This window comes from Vicia villosa, linkage group LG7 (assembly GCF_029867415.1).
Source record: "Vicia villosa cultivar HV-30 ecotype Madison, WI linkage group LG7, Vvil1.0, whole genome shotgun sequence".
NCBI classification, from domain to species: domain Eukaryota; kingdom Viridiplantae; phylum Streptophyta; class Magnoliopsida; order Fabales; family Fabaceae; genus Vicia; species Vicia villosa.
Window position 1 is genome coordinate 99489117 of NC_081186.1, and position 22058 is coordinate 99511174.

The 22058-nt window shown below is 33.8% G+C and overlaps 1 protein-coding gene and 1 pseudogene across 1 annotated transcript; one reads left to right on the plus strand and one right to left on the minus strand.

Annotated features, from left to right (window-relative positions):
- Positions 1–321: 321 nt before the first annotated feature.
- On the plus strand, positions 322–9651 carry LOC131619817 (uncharacterized; annotated as a pseudogene).
- An 8916-nt stretch (positions 9652–18567) lies between these two features.
- LOC131617995 (F-box/FBD/LRR-repeat protein At1g78750-like) lies at positions 18568–20152 on the minus strand. The gene is made up of 3 exons (XM_058889267.1): positions 19629–20152; positions 19085–19530; positions 18568–18895 (listed from the first exon to the last, which is right to left on the minus strand). Exons 1-3 carry the CDS (start codon positions 20102–20104, stop codon positions 18876–18878), a joined length of 942 nt encoding a protein of 313 aa, XP_058745250.1. The 5' UTR covers positions 20105–20152; the 3' UTR covers positions 18568–18875.
- Between the last annotated feature and the right edge of the window lie 1906 nt (positions 20153–22058).

The window sequence follows — 22058 nt, forward strand, 5'->3', positions numbered from 1 at the left end:
TAAAATGATCATTAATACCACTTTAATTTATCAACACCTATGTAACATGGTCATTAGTACCACTTTAATTTATCAACACCTATGTAACATGGTCATTAGTACCACTTAAATTTATCAACACCTATGTAACATGTTCATTAGTACCACTTTAAATTATAATAAATATTATGTCATTCAAACTAGCCGTTATTCAAACCATTATATATATATATATATATATATATATATATATATATATATATATATATATATATATATATACTACCACTTATGCCATTGTTTTCTCATTCTCATCTTATTCTTCTCTCATTATTTACTAAAATGAATTCAGAAAATTCAAATAATTATGATCAAGAATTTTGGGAGTTGGTTGAAGAAGAATTTATGGACGACAGTGATGAAGAACAAGAGCTTCAGAATGAGCTTCAATCTGGAAGTTGTAACGATCGTTTTTCTTTAATTATGTGATTTATGTGAATTAATTGTGAACTATGTGTTAATTATATACTTAATTGATTTTATGTTGTTTTATTTGGGAATTATTAGTATATAATTTAAGATAGTAAGTGTTGTTGATAATTGGGCCTAAGTTGGTATTAGTAAGTGAGGGGTGTTAGTTAGAGCCCATTAGTAATTTAAGATAGTAAGGGTTTAACTAAAACAAGGGTTTTAGAGGAAATAGAAATTAGAAGTTCATTTTGGGGTTTTTGGTGAGAGAATAGAAGAGTAGAGTGAAGAGAAAGAGGAGACTCTCAAGGTTGAAGATAGAGTTGGCTTCAATCCAAAACCTAAGGTAAGAGTGAGATTCTTTCATGCTAAAGGGATGTATGATGATGTTTTGGGCGGGGTTTTGATTATATGTTGTTATCCATGATTATGTAGAAATTGAATAGAGATTGTTAGAGTTTATATTAGGCTTCTATGAAATTGTCAATCTAAGCATGATTGAAGATGTTATGATGTTAGAAGACCCATAATAGGTGTTATAATTGTGTCTATAAAATGTATTCTATTGATATTCGTGATGTTTGGTGTTTTCCAACTTGATTGGGTTGAGTTTAGGGGTTTTGGGATGGGTTTCGTATGCTGTTTTCTGTGTTTGGGGTTTTCTGAAAATCGCCAGTTCGCGCCGCGAACCTCTTGGCAGAAACTTGAGAAAATTGGATTTGCTAAGTTCGCGCCGTGAACCCTTGTTGGCGCCGTGAATTGCTTGGCATAAACTTAGGGATTATTTGATTCATTCAGTTTGCGCCGCGAACCTTGTTGGCGCCGCAAACCCTGTTTTGCAGAACTTTTCCTAAACTTTGAAATGATGTAACTTTTGAACCGTAACTCCTTTTTAAGTGCCGTTTGAACCTATGCAAAGCTATAATTGAGACCTTTCTAATGAATATGATTTAGTAATAATTATAAACCTTTTTGAATCCTTATTTAAATGTATTCGTTTGATGTTATGATCTTGTGTGGTGAAGTGGTGTGTTGTTGTATGATGATGCAACGAAGCGACGTGATTGGGAAGTGGTGAATTACTATAAAAGTAATGATGTTAGTCGGTATTTGTGATGTATTTGTGAATATCGTGTTTGTATGGATGCTGCATTTGGTGAGTCACATCCATTGCATAAAGAGACGGTGGCCTTAATGGTAAAAAGCGAATGTGGCCTTAATGGAAATTAGCGACGGTGTGCCCAATGGAAAATCTTGAGGCGTGGGAGTTTTACTCCAAAATGGTACCACATGCATTTGCATAAGTTGAGTCACATGTGAATTACATTTGAGTCTTATTTGATTATGACGTGGTGACTTGATGACGAGATGTTTGTTGTGATTGTGTGGAATCTTACTTAAGAATTGTATATATTGTCATAGTTGAATTAATGACATTGTTTCCGTTTCTTAAGTTGATTATGTGATGTGAAATCATTATATTGAGTATTGTGATGAGAAGTGGTGACCAATGTATGATCTTTTCTCTTACTTTGAATATTATCATACATTTCTTTATAATGAATGATATCTCACCCCTTTTGTTTTAATGTTACCCTCCGTTGGTAACGTGCAGGTAACGATGTGGAGTTGCCGTGTACCCTATAGCTCGAGTCGGTGTGTCAATGCTCTGATACGTAGCACTCGGGGGGAATGTTTGCGATACTTGCTTGTGTCTTGTTTTATGTTGATTATCTTTTCTTGAACTTTGATGTTATGTCTTATGGAAACGTTTTGGACCTATTGTGCCATGTTGACAAGAATATAAGATTTAGATATTGTGTTGTTATTTGGATTCCGCTGCAATATGATGAAGTTGTTTGGATTTAAATGTTCGGTGAATTATGAGTTTCCTCCGATATAAGTGTTATGTATCCATGTACTTTGAGCATGAATTATAGTTTTGTTTAAGTCGAATATGCGATGCCTCAAATTTGTTGCTTGTTTCGATGTTTTATACTCTGTTGCTCTTATTAATTGAGGGGTAGATTTAGGGTGTTACAATAGTGGTATCAGAGCAGGTCGGTCTTGCCCGGCCATGTGTCGTGTCGTAGTGTGGTCTAACAACGTTGTATTGTTGTTTTGTGCTGATTGCTTTTGTGTTGTAGTGAAGAGTTGAGATGGCGGGAAGGAATGATGCTGCAATAGCTGCTGCTTTGGAAGCAATGACTCAAGATTTGGAGAACCAACCGAATGGTGGAGAGAGTGGTGCTTCTCGGAGTTTGGCTACCTTCTAAAGAGAGAACCCTCCTGTGTTTAAGGGAACTTATGATCCTGGTGGCGCATTGACATGGCTTAAGGATATTGAGATGATTTTCCGTGTCATGGATTGTACTCCTGAACAGAAGGTTCGGTATGGGACTCATATGCTAGCAGGTGAGGCGGATGATTGGTGGCTAGAGACCCGTAGGAGATTGGAAGCGAGTGGTGAAGAGATCTCTTGGATTGTGTTTCGCATGGATTTCTTAAGAAAGTACTTTCCTGAAGATGTCCGTGGCAAGAAAGAAATTGAATTCCTTGAGCTAAGTCAAGGGAAAAAATATGTTGTGGAGTATGCTGCTAAGTTTGGTGAATTGGCTAAGTTTTACCAATACTATGATGGGCCGAATGGTGAGTTTTCCAAGTGCATTAAGTTTGAGAACGGTTTGCACCCGAAAATTAAGAAAGCAATTAGTTACCAGAAGATTGGCATCTTTGCTGATTTGGTTTATTATTGTCGGATCTATGAAGAGGACAACAATGCTCATTATCGTGTGATAAGTGAGAAGAGGGGAAAAGGTTATCAAGGTCGTGGTAAGCCTTATGACGCTCCGAGTGGAAAGGGTAAGCAGAAAGTTACTGATGGCAAGAGAACTAGTGGGGGAGATGCACCTGCTGGTGTTACGTGCTTCAAGTGTGGCAAGGTTGGCCATAAGAGCACTGTGTGTACTGTTGATGCCATGAGGTGTTATCGTTGTGGAGACATTGGACATACGTCACCTGCTTGCAAGCATAAGCAGATGATGTGTTTCAACTGTGGTCAAGAAGGACATATTGGAAGCAAGTGTCAGAAGCCAAAGAATGAGAAATCTAGTGGAAAGGTGTTTGCCTTGGCGGGAACTCAGACCACTAGTGAGGATTCGCTCATCAGAGGTACTTGTTTCATTAGTAGCATTCCTTTAATTACTATTATTGATACCGGTGCTTCTCATTGCTTTATACCTGTTGATTGTGTTAATCAATTGGGTCTTGTGTTTTCTGCCATGAACAGAGAGATGGTTGTCGATACTCCGGCTAAGAGTTCGATGACCACTTCTCTTGTGTGTTTGAAGTGTCATGTGTCGATTTTTGACAGAGACTTCCTTGTTGATTTTGTGTGCTTGCCGTTGAGAGGTTTGGATGTGATCTTAGGGATGAACTGGTTAGAGCATAACCGTGTTCACATCAACTGCTATGATAAGTCTGTGAGGTTTTCTTCTCCTGAAGAGGAAGGTGTTGAGTTGTTATCCGCTAGACAGTTTTGTTTTTTGGTGAAAGAGGATGTTCAAGTGTTTGCTTTGGTTGCATCAATGTCTGTCGAGAACCAAGCGATCATAAAAGAATTGAAGGTGGTGTGTGATTTTCCTGAAGTCTTCCCTGATGAAATTCCTGATGTACCGCCTGAGAGAGAAGTTGAGTTCTCTATTGAATTGGTACCTAGTACTAGACCCGTGTCTATGGCACCGTATATGATGTCTGCATCTGAATTGTCTGAATTGAAGAAGCAGTTGGAAGAATTGCTTGAGAAGAGGTTTGTGAGACCTAGTGTGTCGCCGTGGGGTGCTCTAGTGTTGTTGGTTAAGAAGAAAGATGGAAGTATAAGACTTTGTATTGATTATCGTCAGTTGAATAAGGTGACAATCAAGAACAAGTATCCACTTCTAAGAATTGACGACTTAATGGATCAATTGGTTGGTGCTCGTGTGTTTAGCAAGATCGATTTGAGGTCGGGTTACCATCAGATTAAAGTGAAAGATGAGGACATGCAGAAGACGGCTTTCCAAACATGTTATGGACATTATGAGCATTTTGTGATGCCCTTCGGTGTTACGAATGCACCTGGAGTATTAATGGAGTACATGAATCATATTTTTCATGAGTATCTGGATCGTTTTGTGGTGGTGTTCATTGATGATATTTTGATTTACTCTAAATCAGAATCAGATCATGCTGAGCATTTGAAGTTGATATTGCAAGTTTTGAAAGAGAAGAAGTTGTATGCTAAGTTATCCAAGTGTGAGTTCTGGATGAAGGAAGTTAGTTTTCTGGGGCATGTCATTTCTGGTGATGGCATTGTCGTGGATCCGTCTAAAGTTGATGTCGTGTTGGGATGGGATACTCCTAAGTCAGCTACCGAGATTCGAAGCTTTTTGGGACTAGCTGGCTATTATAGAAGGTTCATTGAAGGTTTCTCTAAGTTAGCCCTTCCGTTGACTAAGTTGACTTGTAAGGGTAAGGCTTTCGTGTGGGATGTTTCTTGTGAAGATAGTTTTACCGAGTTGAAGAAAAGGTTGACGTCAGCACCGATTTTGATATTGCCTAATCCGGAAGAATCGTTTGTGGTCTATTGTGATGCTTCTAATATGGGTTTAGGAGGTGTGCTCATGAAAAATGGTAAAGTTGTTGCTTATGCGTCGAGACAGTTGAGAGTTCATGAGAAGAACTATCCTTCGCATGATTTGGAACTTGCTGCTGTAGTGTTCGTGTTGACTATTTGGAGACATTATCTTTATGGTTCTAGATTTGAAGTCTTTAGCGACCATAAGAGTTTGAAGTATCTGTTTGATCAGAAGGAATTGAATATGAGGCAACGAAGGTGGTTAGAGTTATTGAAGGACTATGACTTTGGTTTGAATTATCATCCAGGAAAAGCTAATGTTGTTGCCGATGCCTCGAGTCGCAAGACTTTGCATATGTCGACAATGATGGTTAAGGAGTTAGAATTAATTGAGCAATTTCGAGATATGAGTTTGGTATGTGAAGTGACCCCTACGAGTGTTCGATTGGGTATGTTGAAGATTAACAATGATTTTCTGGATAGTTTCAGAGAAGCCCAGAAGTTGGACGTGAAATTGGTTGATTTGATGATTGGAGTCGATCAAGCTGACAATGGTGATTTCAAGTTAGATGTGCACGGTGTGTTGAGGTTCCGTGATCAGATTTCTATACCTGATGATGTGGATTTGAAAAGATCTATTCTTGAAGAAGGTCATAGGAGTAATCTGAGTATTCATCCTGGAGCTAAGAAGATGTACCAAGATTTGAAGAATTTGTTTTGGTGGCCTGGAATGAAGCGTGACATAGCTCAGTTTGTGTACGCATGTTTGACTTGTCAGAAGTCAAAGGTTGAACATCAGAAGCCTACTGGATTAATGCAACTGTTGGAAGTTCCTGAATGGAAATGGGATAGTATTTCCATTGATTTTGTGACAAGTTTGCCGAATACCATGAGAGGACATGATTCGATTTGGGTGATTGTTGATAGGCTTACGAAGTCGGCTCATTTCATACCTATTAACATCACTTATCCGGTTTCGAAGTTGGCGGAAATTTATGTCCGTGTGATTATGAAGTTGCATGGTGTTCCTTTGTATATTGTTTCGGATAGAGATCTGAGGTTCACTTCAGATTTTTGGAAGAGTTTGCAAGAGGCGTTGGGTTCTAAGTTGAGGTTGAGTTCGGCGTATCATCCTCAGACCGATGGTCAAACGGAGAGAACGATTCAATCTTTGGAGGATTTGTTGAGATCTTGAATTCTTGAGCAGGGAGGTACGTGGGATACTTATCTTCCATTGATAGAGTTCACATACAACAATAGTTACCATTCGAGTATCGGTATGGCACCGTTTGAAGCGTTGTATGGTCGGAGGTGTAGGACTCCGTTGTGTTGGCATGAATTGGTTGAGAGTGTAGTACTTGGACTTGAGATTGTTCGAGAAACTACTGAGAAGGTTAAGTTGATCCGTGAGAAGATGAAGACTTCGCAAAGTAGGAAGAAGAGTTACCATGACAAGAGGAGGAAAGATTTATAATTCCAAGCTGGTGATCACGTATTCTTGAGAGTTACGCCGATTATCGGAGTGGGGAGAGCCTTGAAGTCAAAGAAGCTCACTCCTCGTTTTATTGGATCATATCAAATTTCGGAGAAGGTTGGTAATGTGGCGTATAGGGTGGCTTTACCGCCTAATCCTTCGAATTTGCATGATGTGTTTCACGTGTCGCAACTTCGGAAGTATATTCCTGATCCTTCGCATGTAATTCATATGGATGATGTACAAGTGCGGGATAATCTCACGGTGGAGACTATGCCGATAAGAATTGAGGATCGCGAAATGAAGGCGCTTAGGGGAAAAGATATTGCTTTGGTGAAGGTGGTTTGGTCGGTAACTACCGGTGGAAGTATGACGTGGGAGTTGGAGAGCAAGATGCGCGAGTCGTATCCCGAGTTATCGATTGAGGTAATTTTCGAGGACAAAAATATTCTAAGTGGGGGAAAGTTGTAACGACCGTTTTTCTTTAATTCTTTATTTATGTGATTTATGTGAATTAATTGTGAACTATGTGTTAATTATATACTTAATTGATTTTATGTTGTTTTATTTGAGAATTATTAGTATATAATTTAAGATAGTAAGTGTTGTTGATAATTGGGCCTAAGCTGGTATTAGTAAGTGAGAGGTGTTAGTTAGAGCCCATTAGTAATTTAAGATAGTAAGGGTTTAACTAAAACAAGGGTTTTAGAGGAAATAGAAATTAGAAGTTCATTTTGGGGTTTTTGGTGAAAGAAGAGAAGAGTAGAGTGAAGAGAAAGAGGAGAGTCTCAAGGTTGAAGATAGAGTTGGCTTCAATCTAAAACCTTAGGTAAGAGTGGGATTCTTTCATGCTAAAGGGATGTATGATGATGTTTTGGGTGGGGTTTTGATTATATGTTGTTATCCACGATTATGTAGAAATTGAATAGAGATTGTTAGAGTTTATATTAGGCTTCTATGAAATTGGGAATCTAAGCATGATTGAAGATGTTATGATGTTAGAATAACCATAATAGGTGTTATAATTGTGTCTATAACATGTATTCTATTGATATTCGTGATGCTTGGTGTTTTCCAACTTGATTGGGTTGAGTTTAGGGGTTTTGGGATGGGTTTCGTATGCTGTTTTCTGTGTTTGGGGTTTTCTGAAAATCGCCAGTTCGCGCCGCGAACCTCTTGGCAGAAACTTGAGAAAATTGGATTTGCTAATTTCGCGCCGCGAACCATTGTTGGCGCCGCGAACTGCTTGGCATAAACTTAGGGATTATTTGATTCATTCAGTTCGCGCCGCGAATCTTGTTGGCTCCGCGAACCCTGTTTTGCAGAACTTTTCCTAAACTTTGAAATGATGTAACTTTTGAACCGTAACTCCTTTTTAAGTGCCGTTTGAACCTATGCGAAGCTATAATTGAGACCTTTATAATGAATATGAATTAGGAATACTTATAAACATTTTTGAATCCTTCTTTAAATGTATTCGTTTGATGTTATGATCTTGTGTGGTGAAGTGGTGTGTTATTGTATGATGATGCAACGTAGCGACGTGATTGGGAAATGGTGAATTACTATAAAAGTAATGATGTTTAGTCGGTATTTATGATGTATTTGTGAATATCGTGTTTGTATGGATGCTGCATTTGGTGAGTCACATCCATTGCATAAAGAGACGGTGGCCTTAATGGTAAAAAGCGACGGTGGCCTTAATGTCAATTAGCGACGGTGTGCCCAATGACAAATCTTGAGATATGAGAGTTTTACTTCAAATGGTACCACATGCATTTGCATAAGTCGAGTCACATGTGAATTGCATTTGAGTCTTATTTGATTATGAAATGGTGACTTGATGACGAGATGTTTGTTGTGATTGTGTGGAATCTTACTTAAGAATTGTATATATTGTCATAGTTGAATTAATGACATTGTTGTCGTTTCTTAAGTTGATTATGTGATGTGAAATCGTTGTATTGAGTATTTTGATGAGAAGTGGTGATGAATGTTTGATCTTTTCTCTTACTTTGAATATTATCATACGTTTCTTTATAATGAATGATATCTCACCCCTTATGTTTGAATGTTACCCTCCATTGGTAACGTGCAGGTAACGACGTGGAGTAGCCGTGTACCCTATAGCTCGAGTCGGTGTGCCAATACTCTGATACATAGCACTCGGGGGGAATGTTTGCGATACTTGCTTGTGTCTTGTTTTATGTTGATTATCTTTTCTTGAACTTTGATGCTATGTCTTGTGGAAACGTTTTGGACCTATTGTGTCATGTTGACAAGAATATATGATTTAGATATTGTGTTGTTATTTAGATTCCGCTGCAATATGATGAAGTTGTTTGGATTTAAATGTTCGGTGAATTATGAGTTTCCTCCGATATAAGTGTTATGTATCCATGTACTTTGAGCATGAATTGTAGTTTTGTTTAAGTCGAATATGTGATGCCTCAAATTTGTTGCTTGTTTCGATGTTTTATACTCTGTTTCTCTTATTAATTGAGGGGTAGATTTGGGGTGTTACAGAAGTTCCTCTAGGCCAAAGTGAAGAACAACGATAGATCGAGGTCGTGAAGAAGGGCATAATCGGTTGTTCAATGACTACTTCTCGGAAAATCCAGTATACACATATGTTCAATTCCGAAGAAGGTTCAAAATGCATAGGCATGCACTTCTTCGAATTGTAGATGCCCTTGGAAATCATGATGAATATTTTCAAATGAGGGTCGATGCAACAGGTAAATTGGGTCTTTCACCATTGCAGAAATGTACATCTGCTATTCGTATGTTGGCGTATGGGTCTGTTGTTGACATTGTAGACGAATATGTTCGAATCGGTAAAAGCACTTCAATTGAGTGCTTACAAATATTTGTTTAGGGCGTGAATGTTGTATTTGGGGCTGAGTATTTGAGAAAGCCTAACAACACTGATGTTGAACATCTTTTACAAATGAGAGAGTCATGTGGCTTTCCAGGTGTGTTGGGTTCCATTGATTGTATGCATTGGGAATAGAAAAATTGTCCTGTTGCATGGAAAGAACAGTTTTGTCGAGGTGATCATGGTAAGCCCACAATCACGCTTGAAGCAGTGGCATTACAAGACTTATGGATTTGACATACTTTTTTTGGTATTGCAGGTTCAAACAATGACAATAATGTGCTAAACCAATCCAACGTGTTTAACGTTATTTTGAAAGGACATGCTCCCAATGTGCAATATACAATCAATGAGACACCATATAATATGGAGTATTATTTAGCAGATGGTATATATCCTGAGTGGGCTACATTTGTCGAGACCATTTCAATGCCATAGGGAGAAAAGAAATAGTTATTTACTCAACATCAAGAATCAACTAGAAAAGATGTGGAGCGGGCATTTTAAGTGCTTCAATCTCGATTTGCAATTATACGTAGCCCAGCACGTGCCTGACACATGGACACCCTCAAGCATACCATATATGCATGCATCATATTGCACAACATGATTGTGGAAGACAAACGACATACATATGGAAGTAATTTTTATTGTTTGTAATTATATGTCATGTATTTGAGATTAATATTAATTATCATTTTAAATTATAAGTTTAATTTGAATTTTATTTATTTTATATCAATTTTAATTTAAATAATTAAAATTATTATTTTAATTACTATAAAATTTAATATGAATAAAATATTAATAAATAAAGTAAATTTGTGGGACCCAATATGGGTTCTTCAGAGTTGCACCATTGGAGCGAAAAATTAGTTGAGTTACTTCAAGTTGACGTGACTTAATAGGTCCCGCAAGGAACCCAAAAATGGGGTCACGGTTGGAGATGCTCTAAGGATGACAGGTTGGAGATGCTCTAAAGATGACAGCGAATTGAGTCAGATGCGAATTTCAAATTACTCAAACATGCACCTAAATTCAAACTCAAATTCAATCAATTTGAGTTTTCATCCATTGATTCAAGTTTGGGTGCAGGTACTTCCAGTCAGTTTGAATTTTATAAAGTTAATTTAATTTTAAATTGTAAAAAAATAAAAAATTATTATTATTATGAATAATAGTAAAAAGTTATAGTTGATTCAACTTATTCTCATAGAAATGTTAAATTCTCACTCTTTGAAATAAAAATATAAAAACTATGGGTATGTTTGATAAAAATAGCGGTTGATTGATAAGCTAGCTGATAACTTATAGCTTATGACTGATGACTGGTGACTTATAACTTATAGCGGATGGTTCATTGAAGTGTTTGGTAAAATTAGCGGTTCAATTAACTTATAAATGTAAAATGACGTAAAAGATATTTAATATATAATTATTTTATTTTAAATTAAAATAAATTATAGGGGTTAAAAATGAATTTTAATTGAAATAATAAGGATAAAAAAAGAAGAAAAAGTAATAAGCTATAAGACATAAGCTAAAACGCTATTTGAAATAGCGTATGAAAAATAAGCTATAAGCTAGTAAAATAAGCTATAAGCTCGTGATGAAAAGACCGTTACTAAACGAGTCTAAATTATCATATGAGCTTATAAGATATAAGACATAAGCTATAAGCTCGAAAATATTCTTTAAAATAAAAAAATCTTTTTTTTTTATAATTTAAATTAAATATGGAAATATTACATTCCTATAAATCATATTTCCAAGAATACTTTTTATAACTTTGAAACAAAGCACCCTTAGTTTTTATACTTTACATGTCTCATTATCATGGTTCCGTTGCCCCGTCTGCTCCAGGTTGATCTTTTCAATTTTTTTTTTTTTAAATCATGAAATGACAAAGCAAGAAAAACTATCACACTAAAAGAAAAAGAAAAATACAATCTCTCTGGTCAAGTTACATCATCTTCATTAACTTATACTACTACTATTATTACTATATTTGATGGTATTGTAAATGATAAACTTTGAGCAAATGTTATATGTCTTTTATGATAATTGAATACATTATTATGCAAAAATAACAATTATACTTCTCCTTCCTACAATGACATATTTCATCATTTTAATAATAATTTTATAGCGATGTTAATTATATAATTAAATTTTCGAATTTCAAGTAAAATAAAAAATATTTTTATACATATTTAATGAAAAGGCTTTAACAAATAAAAAAATGGTATATTATGAATACTAGTGTTAAATAATCTAAAAAAATGAACTTTAGTTTAAAACATTTTTAAAGTCTATGTTATAACTGTCATAATTCATGGTAAGTAAATTATTTGTAGTGATGATGACGAGAATTTTAGTCTAATCACTACTATTTTCTTGATATTTTGACCTAAATGCTATGTTTCCTTTGTTGAGAATAATGCAAATGTGAGTGTGAATAATTGTTCCATATTAGAAATTCATGTGGTGAGTTGAACATATATAAGTGAGAGAACTCACTCACCTATCACATTAAAGTTTTAGGTGGAGAAATAGTGTGACTTCCACAAAGGTGTGTAGCTCAAGTGAAATGTCCCAGAATTAACAATGCTTCTGAACTCGACCCTCCCCCAATTGTTGCGCTAACATCCTTTGCTTTAGAAGATGATGTTATCTTTCTATGAATTGAGAAGAGTCTTGTGACGTTTCAACTTTCATGAAAAAGGATGAGTTGTTGCTAGAGGATTAGAACACGAGCATCAATGTAATATGTTGTGAGATTATGTTGGTGGTTGAAGAAATTCATGTCAATTAGGGTTGTTCGCAGTGCGGTTTGGGCGTTTTTTCGTAAAAAATTATCCGAACTACAAGAGAAAGAAAGTGTGGTTCGGTTTGATTCAATTTGCTTTTAGAAATAAAATAAAACCAAACCAAACAAAACCAAATAAATATGGTTTTGGTTGGTTCAATTTTTTTTTAAAAAAAATTATTGAGTCATAAATATACATATAGATGACAACATAACTTTATATTTAATCACTTATGCGTTTATCAAATAAAAAAACTCATCATATTTGGACAATAACTTTCCATTTAATATGCAAATATAAAATTAGATAAAAATGGAATAAAAAACATAAACTAGTAACATAAACCAATATCAAAAACATTATAATGAAATAGAAAGAAAAAAAAGGAGTGGAAGATTAGAGAAGATGAAAACAAAAGAGCAAAATAGAGGAGAAATTAGAGAATAGGAAGAGCTTTAAAATCGTAATTGAAATATATTGCAGTTAAATAAAAATAATAAGATGAAAAAGAAAAAACTTAAGAGATGAGATGGGAGACTCCAGAAGAAGGCGATATGTTCTTGGAAAAGAAGATGGGAAAAAGGCGTGATACCGCTAGGTGAAATTTGAGAAGACTTGAACTAAAACCTTTAGTGCGAGGAAAGGAAAATTATTCGTAATCGTAAGGCTAAGGCCTAATAAGTTTGAATTTGGGTTGGATGTGGGTTAAGTGAATGTTGGTTGTAACGTAATATGGTTTGGTTCGGTTTGTAAATTACAAACCGCAAATCGAACCAAACCGTGCGGTTTTGTTAAATGATGGCCCAAACTCATCCTAATCAAATGCGGGTTTTTGCGGTTTTGTATCAGGTCGATTTGGTTTTGAACACCCCTAATGCCAACATTGAAGTTACACTATTAGTTTTCAACCTGATTTTCATCATGTAAAAAATCTATGGAGTGCTTTATTTTAAAGTAAAGTATACTTTTATTTTGATAGAGTGTGATAGTTTTTAAACTATGATTCTCGGTGAAAATAATATAAAAATTCTTGAAACTTTAAACTATACTTTTTATGGTAGAATACGATAGTACTTTTAAACTATGCTTATTAATGAACATCATGAAAGTTGGTGTATTATTCTTAATCAATGTAGAGATTATTGATACCCATTGAAAATATACATGTTGAAGAAATCACACATTGTTTAGATTTGTAAAAGAAGAGGAAGTCCATTGCTATATAATGGATTCAAATTCTTCATTACAAATTGCACCACACTAAAATACTTTAACCTTGCATTTGACTTTTTATATTTTGTCTTATACTCTTGTGTTAGAGTATTGTGAGATGTAGTTATATATTTGATTTGGAATATGAGTGTATTGTGATCTTGGAGTGATTGACGATAAACTATGTGTTCTAATAATTTTTAGATAGTGTTATTCTCTAGTTGTCATCTGACAATGACTGTGATTTGTTCTCTGATTTTAAAATTTTCACGTTAAGATTTTATGTTGTTATTGTGCTCCTCCTTTTTTCTATGTTTATTTTTTTCCTAAAAAAATGAATGTATATTTTTTATAATTAAAATCACTTCATAACTTTATTAAAGAACATATAGTAAGAAATACAACTCATAAAATACAATTTATAAAATTAAAAATATAAAATAAAATTATTAAGTCATAAGTTTTCCACTCTAAAATACGAGAAGTTTGAGGTGTGTATATTGCGTTACAATGGATTGTGACAACAGGTCTTACAAATGTTATTTTCGAGCTAGATATTTATCATATGATATATAATTCGTCAGAATATTACTATATTAATGATGATCGTAAAGATATTGTAAAAAGACACAACAATTTTAAGGTTGTTTTTATTAGACAACGAACTAATGATAATGCTCATGTTTCGGCAAGAACGCCTATCTATTATGCTCCTTATGATGTCACTACTATAAAACTACTAAAAAAACATATAAATAATAATGTTATGGTCACCACAGTGGTGACATCTTTAAAATAAGGCGCTACCATATTAATTTTTTTATATTAAAAGTTAATTGTATATAACAACGGTTAAACAATCAATTATGGTAAAATCATCAAGCTTTCATGGGTTGAAACCTCAACGCCACCATATATATTATTCCTTTAATGTTAAGGCGCGCCGTTTCATTCTTATATAAAAAAGTTAAAGGAATATGACTACGGTTGATACGTTTCACCGTTGTGATATATTTATAATAAATAAATACTTATCAATATGGTTGATAGATAACTGATGTGAAGAATTTACCCATATATAAGCTAATGAACTCTCACTTATTGACCGTAGCTCTATTTCCTTCATAGTGAAACCCTAACACCCATTTTTTCTTCTTCTTCGCCATTAGCCGTGAATCTTGTGCTTCATACGTTAAGGTATTCTTCTTCTTACATCTTATTGTTAGATAGTTCCACATTATCTCGTTTGTTGCATGTTATTTTTGTTGATTAATTGTTCTCATTTCTTTAAATTTGTCTTCACTCCCTTAACAACGACCATAGTTTGGCTATGGTACATATTATTTGTGTAGCTATGGAAAAAAGTACAAGAAGCATGAAGTTATGGTGGAAAATTCATCCACCTTGTACTTCTTCTTCATAGCTTCACAAACAAGATGTTTTTCGTACTATGTTGACAAATAAGTTTGCATTTTCATATATTGATAATTTTCATGGTTATTGTAGGACTTAACAAGAACAACACGTTTTAGTTAATGAAGAAACAACAGCGACAACAAACTTCATCTAGTTTGAAATACATTGAGAAGAAATATAAGAAGTATGAAGTTGTTGTGTAAGCTTATTCCTCCTTATATTTCTTCTTCATTACTTCATTAACTATATGAACTTCAAATTTGATTCCTGTTCCACAATTAGTTTCAATAAAAGGTGCGTACTGGAAATTTATAATATATTTCATTGCTCACAAATTTATAAGACCTGGTTCTGTTGTATGATGTTGTTTGAATTTATTATATAATACGTAAATTATTTGTTTTCCATACACCTCATTTAAAATACATTCATTTAAATTGACATATATACTATAATATAAAAATTAAATAGTATTTGAAAACCAACTTAAACAAACCATTGTTTTTGGATTACATGTGTCTCATCATGTGATGTTCTTAATTATGGTATAATGACATGACTCGTCAGATGCATCATTGTCTTCGATTATAGTTAAGTTTCATTAACTACAAGAAATTTGACTAATCGAAGACAACGATGTATCTAAAGAGTTAGACTAATAAACTATATATATAAGAGCATGAAATGCACGATGAGACACATGCAATCAGAAAACAATTATTTATTTAAGTTGATTTTTAAGAGTAACTTAATTTTCAGATTATATTCTTCATCAATTTGAAAGCTTGTATTTATTTAGTGAGGTGTATGAAAAACAAGCAATCTGCATATTATATAATAAACTCTGGGCACTTTTCACAACAGTTATATATTATAATTGTGATAAAGGTCATTTATGATTTACATAATTTGTGCTTATGGGTTTCAAATCCAATATCTGTGTGTAAGTATCACAACATTTATAAGTATAACCGTTTTGATAAGTGTGGTGCGTCTTGCTTTTCAATAACGATTTTGGACTTTAACAGAAACAACAAACTCACAACCACACCCTACTTAATAATGGTATGACCCGCGTGATGGTACCCCTTTTCCGACCATTGTGAAAATGAGTTTTTCATCGTAGTGAATTATAAAATTAATTGGTAATAATAATTTGGTTTGAGTAAAAAAAGTATTCGCTCAAACAAAGAGATAAGCTATAACGTTTGTTTTTCTCCGTACAAAATTAGCTAAAATCTCTTTACTAAGTCCATGTTGTATTTGTTAAACCCATAATCTATTGGACTTGTATATTAAATCAAAGGCTAAATTACGGTTTTGATTCCCCTATTTATGTATTTTCATGATTTTAGTCTCTTTATTTTATTTTTAAACACTTTTGGTCCCTCATCTCCACTTTGCATACAAAAAACACTTATGTGTCACATTTTAAAATACGTTTTTTGGTTCTCCATCCTCACTTTTGATCCCCCATCCTCACTTGGGATGAGCTATAGATTTTAAAATGTGTCACATAAGCGTTTTATGCAGTCAAAATGGAGATGAGGGATCAAAAGTGTTTAAAAATAAAAGGGTTAATAGTAATTCAACCTCCTGTAATGTTAGCGAATTTTGTTTTTGCCCCCTCCCCATCCTTTGGCAACGGTTTTTTTAAAAAAATCGTTGCTAAAACCTGCCTTTGGCAACGGTAGGGGGGTAAACCAAAACACGATTATATTACAGGGGGATAAACCACTATTAACCCAAAATAAAATAGAGTAACTAAAACCGTAAAAACACCAAAATATTTTGGGGACCAAAATTATAATTTAGTTTAAATAAAAAAGTCTTTGCATGTCAAAATTTCATGAATAAGAATATAAAAAAACTTATATTAATATCTAGATTATAGGCCTCACATGCAAGTTGTGTCTTATGAGACATACCAACCAGAGAAAAATTCTTACATTATATTTCCCACTTCATGTAACTCTTTAACGTAAAGGCTTAGAATTTATACACTGACACTAAATCAAATCTTAACATTGATATATCACAAAGATGTGTTAATTAATTTATCATTTCATCATTTCCTATGTGCCACGTTATGTATCATAGTAATAGTTAAAAAATTTGTTAAACTGGAAAATGGAAAAAAAAAGATTCTCCTTGCTAATGAATAATAGTCCAAGTTAAGAGAACCTAGTTGAAGCTTAGAGACATGATTTATTTATATTCTTTTGTCATCGATTTGAGTAGTTATTTTCTTTTAGATATACAAGGTTAAAAAAACAAATTGAATATTAAAATTTTTATCAGATACCCAGGTCACCCATGTTTTTCATACGAGACATTTTCATACATTATATTCTAAAGGATGATACACCTTAGTTTCTTGAGGATAGTTGAAAGTTCTACTTTAGAAATAATGTATTTTACCCTAGAAGAGAGTGTGACTATAGTCTCTCTATAGTTGTTGTTTTAGATGATCATGGAAAATTAAACCAACTCTTATATAAATTTGAATTCCCCTAAGTCTTGCGTCTGTGTTTTTTCCATGGGAAGATGTTATCAGAGACATTATGGCTGAAGTTGATACAATATTTTTGCACCTTCTTTAAAGTAGCCACAAGGTTGATGTTTGAGGAAGAACAAGCCTTGTCAATCACCACCGTAAAATATTTATGATTAATTAAAGTTATTGTTGGACGTCTGACTCCACACATAAAAGGTGTATGAATTATGGAGGTTTTAAAAACTTGTTAATAGAGTTGTGCCCAAATCATTTATTTCAAAGACTCGAGATTATATGTAGTTGCAACCAACTCGTCATGAATTCAAAGCACAAAGTTCTAAAGTAAGAACGGAAATTCTAGCCTAATCCCATAATGATCAACAAGAACAAGCAACATGAACAAGCAAGTCGAATGAAAAAGCAAGTAAACGGCCTAAAATACAATGGACATATATGAATACCTGAGTTGAATTGGGAAGATGGAGAAGACAAGAGGCACGACGCCAGGGTTCCCAAGAGATGCTTGACTTATGAAGAAATCATGCTCTAGTTTGCAACAACAAAACACCGACAAAGATGAGGTGATGGGACTCAGAAGAACTTAGATTTTGGGTCCAAATAGTAAAACAAAATGAGATTTAGAGCTAGAGATCTTCAACGAGGGAATTTAGGGTTTACATTCGACCATGGATTCACATATTTGAGGATTTAGAGTTCTTCGACCAACATAGATTTTGAGACCATATACCATCCATATAAGTTAAAACATTTTTAGTCCAAGAAGAGAAAAAAGGCTAGTAACTAAAATAGGTTATGATTAAATATCACATAGACACAACAAGGGAACTGTGTTTAACAAGCTTAATACAGTTATAGTAGCTTTAGTTTATGACAGAGCAGTTCAATGTAAATAAAGTCAAGTAATTTCTTTAAATTTCAAGGTAAATCTTGTTATCCTTCATTGGCACTAGGATAATATGACACATTAGACAAAAGGAAGGATAATATACAAAACTTGTCAAATTTATTTTGCATGCCATTCACCATAAGCATTTTTTCCCATAATTCACTGTCTTCCTCCTATCCAAATAGTTTTTTTTCCATGCATCTTTTGACATGGAAGAATCATTGACAATACACAAAAACTAAGAACAAATGGAAATAGAATTGTTGAAGAAATACTGGACCAAAATAAAGAATGAATGTAAAGCCCTTACATTCTAAAACATAAGTTGTTCAATTATTAATTAATTTACATCACAGATAAATCTAGTGAAATTTTAGAGTCCGTCAACCATTGCATAGGAAAAATTCCCAAAACCAACCATAAGTTGTTTAAAATACTATAAAATCAAAACCAAACTAAATTAGAAATGCATATTAATTAAACAAAACCAAAAATATATATGTTTGTAAAACGACATGAAATGTTTGGCTAGATTGTCTAGAAGATCAAACTCATAAATATGAGGTTGTATCTTACACAAGAAAGTTAATCCCAATCCATCACAGTGCACATTAATTCCTCAAGTAAACAAAGTTAATCCTGCGGCAGTAATAGGATACATAAGTTAATCATGATCAATCATAGTGCAGATTAATTACCCAAGTAAACAATGTTAATCCTCCAACAATCATAACTTCAAATTCTTGTTTTTGATATATGAAATAATTACTGTTAGCGTAATGTTAGGAGAATGGTGTGAATTGAAAGAGTGGGGAACAATTGGCGTACCTTTGTTGATGTTTATATGTTTTATTCCAGATAGGGCGTGGAGTAGCTTGCTTAGAGTGGAGGGCGAAGCATTTGAGGCATAGAGAGATGCTTTTTGCAACTTACCAGCATCACTAATGCTGAGGTTGTCAAGAAGAAGCACTTGAGTTTTGTCGGAATTATTAACAACGATTTTCAACCTCTTCAAAGAAAATGGCAGGCAAAGAGCTGGAACACAAATTCTATCGTAATCCTCAAGAGAAAAGTAAAGATCCAGAGTTTCCAGACAAGGACAGGCGTGGAAGAAGTCATTGAGGGAAGCCACAGTCATAGGAGAGATGCTGCGGTAGAAGACACTGAGAGAAGGCTCATTGATAGGAGGACTGATGTCAAGTCGCAACTTCTTTAGTGATGGTAAGCTAGAAGACTTGGCATCTGACAACTCAAAACACAATGCACCTTTGAGACTATTATTGAGTTAAGAAGAACAGTGTTAGTTAGTTAGTTAGTTAGTTAGGATAATCATATTATGAATTTCAAAAAAGAATTGAATGTGGTTGCTTGCCTGAGGGAGACGAGATTAGTACAGACGGAGAGGTTAACGGGAAGCCGACAGCAATAACCGTCTAAAGTGAAGAGAGTGAGGTCGAGTTCTTTGATGCTGGGTCCAATGACGGATATCATCCAAGCGTTAAATGAGGCTCTGCACATCGTGTCGCCGGTGAACGATTTAGTACACGAGAGGCGCACATTCTGAACTTGAGAGAGCTTGAGGACAAAGATAATGGAGTTAACAAAATAGAAAAATCTTCTGAAGTTTTTGAATGGTTCGGAATTGAATTGGATAAAGTCTTCGTCGGATAAATTGAGAACTGAGAGATGCTTCCAGAGGTTGCGCCACCTGGGGGAGAGGATGCTTGTTTGAACAGATGTTTTGCTTGGCAGGAATGATAGGATGCGGATCAACAAAGTATCTGATAGACTACTCATCCTGTCTCCTCCCTTTGGTTTTCCTTGTTTGGATTTCGACTCTTCCGGCATCGTGGTTTGGACTCTGCAAAGGGCCAAACTCAAACCCTAGAAGAACTATTTAGATATGTTATTTGTGTGTGAGAAAGGGCTATATAATCTCTACAGCCTATATATTTAGTTTTTATTTCCTCCTCACCATCCCTTTATTTCAACTTTTTTTTGGATTAAAAATACAACTAAGATTTATATTTATCATATTATATTAATATTTTAAAAATTAAAATGTGATTTAGTTGAATGTATAATTATTTTACTAGATATCAAATTTAATGTTTTAATTTATTAAAAAAACTGTTTAGAAAAATATTTAATATTTTAAAATTTATTTTTGAAAATTAAAAATAAACTGTTTTTATAAAACAAACGGATCCTAGATTTTCTTTTGGAGCAACATAAAATTATTTGAGAAAAGGGGTGATGCACTGACAGTGTAAAAGGTGATGCACTGACAGTGTAAAATATTTTTACACTGTCAACCAATCACCACCATGTATTCAATTAAACCACTCTTTAATTTAAAAAATAATTTAATGACATGGCTAATTGATAGCTTTCTATTAGATGACTGTGTAAAATTATTTTACAATGTCAGTGCGCTACCTTTTAACTGAAATTATTTTATTTATATTTAGATTAACTTAAATATTTTATTTGTTAAAATATATTCAAGGATTTGATCTTAAATTATAATTTGATTTGATTTTAAATTAGAACTAAAATTTTATTTTATTTTATTTTATTTAAATTTTGGTTATATCAATTAATCACAAATTTTGACTTATACGTTTCGACGAGGCGTTGGTAAATATTTGGAAGATGGAGATCCCTTTTAAAATTAAAGCATTTGCATGGAGACTTTTTGTTAATAGGCTTCCAACCAAAGATCTCCTTAAAGTTAGAGGTATTGCTTTTCCTACTTCTAATTTAAATTGTGTCTTTTGTGGGGTGCATTTGGAAGATAGAGATCATATTTTCTTCAATTGTTATGTAATTAAACTTGTTTGGAAAGATATTGGTGAGTGGGTGGATTATTCGGGTTGGAAGGAGAATGAGTGCATGCCGTTTTTTATGGAATGGTATGCCATGAGTCGCTTGAAAAAAATTAAAGAAGGTAAATTGGGGGTGTTTTGGTTGGCCACTTGTTGGATTATTTGGTTGACAAGGAATGGCTTTTGCTTTAAGAATGAGAATTGGAATATAAATGATATAGTGTGGAAGATCAAATTTTTGATGTGGAGGTGGTCGTCTTTTGGTAATATTACTCACTCCAATTGTAACTTTTACGATTTTTGCAAAGATCCGCTATCTTGGGTATCGTAATGTAATTGGTTTGTAATATTCTCTTTTTTGTCGGATTTATTCCGCTCTTGTGTATCAAGGTTGGAGAACCCTTAGTTCTCCCATTAATATATTTCTTGCTTACACAAAAAAAAAAAAATTATTTTATTTGTTTCAAAAAATATATATATTATTTTATTTTATTTTGAACATAAGAGTATCTCCGGATGGAGATTGTTTAATACACACTAGGATTTATAAGTTTCAAAACTTAACATTTTTATTATTGGAGTAGATTTATGTAGCTTTCTCGTTGCTTAAATATTTGTGTAAGTTGCATCATGAAGTCATTCAAAAAGTGTGTTGCTTAGTATTAAATAATATTAATCTTGATAATTGGTAGGTCAATTATAAATTGATTGAACCACGTATAGATTGTTTATTCAAATCACTATTTGAGTAAAATTGGTTTAGATTGCTTAGATGTTACTTAAATGCAATGTGACAATTTGTTCTCATACAAATAACTCAAGCAATCAAAATTAGTTCTCTTTATTGTATAATGCCCTAAGTGACGTCGGAATCTTATATGGGACTCAAACACACTTTGAGTATCTTTTACTGTATGGGACTCGAACCCACTTAGATATCCACCCTTCCCAATGTCCGCCATGGTTGGGACTAA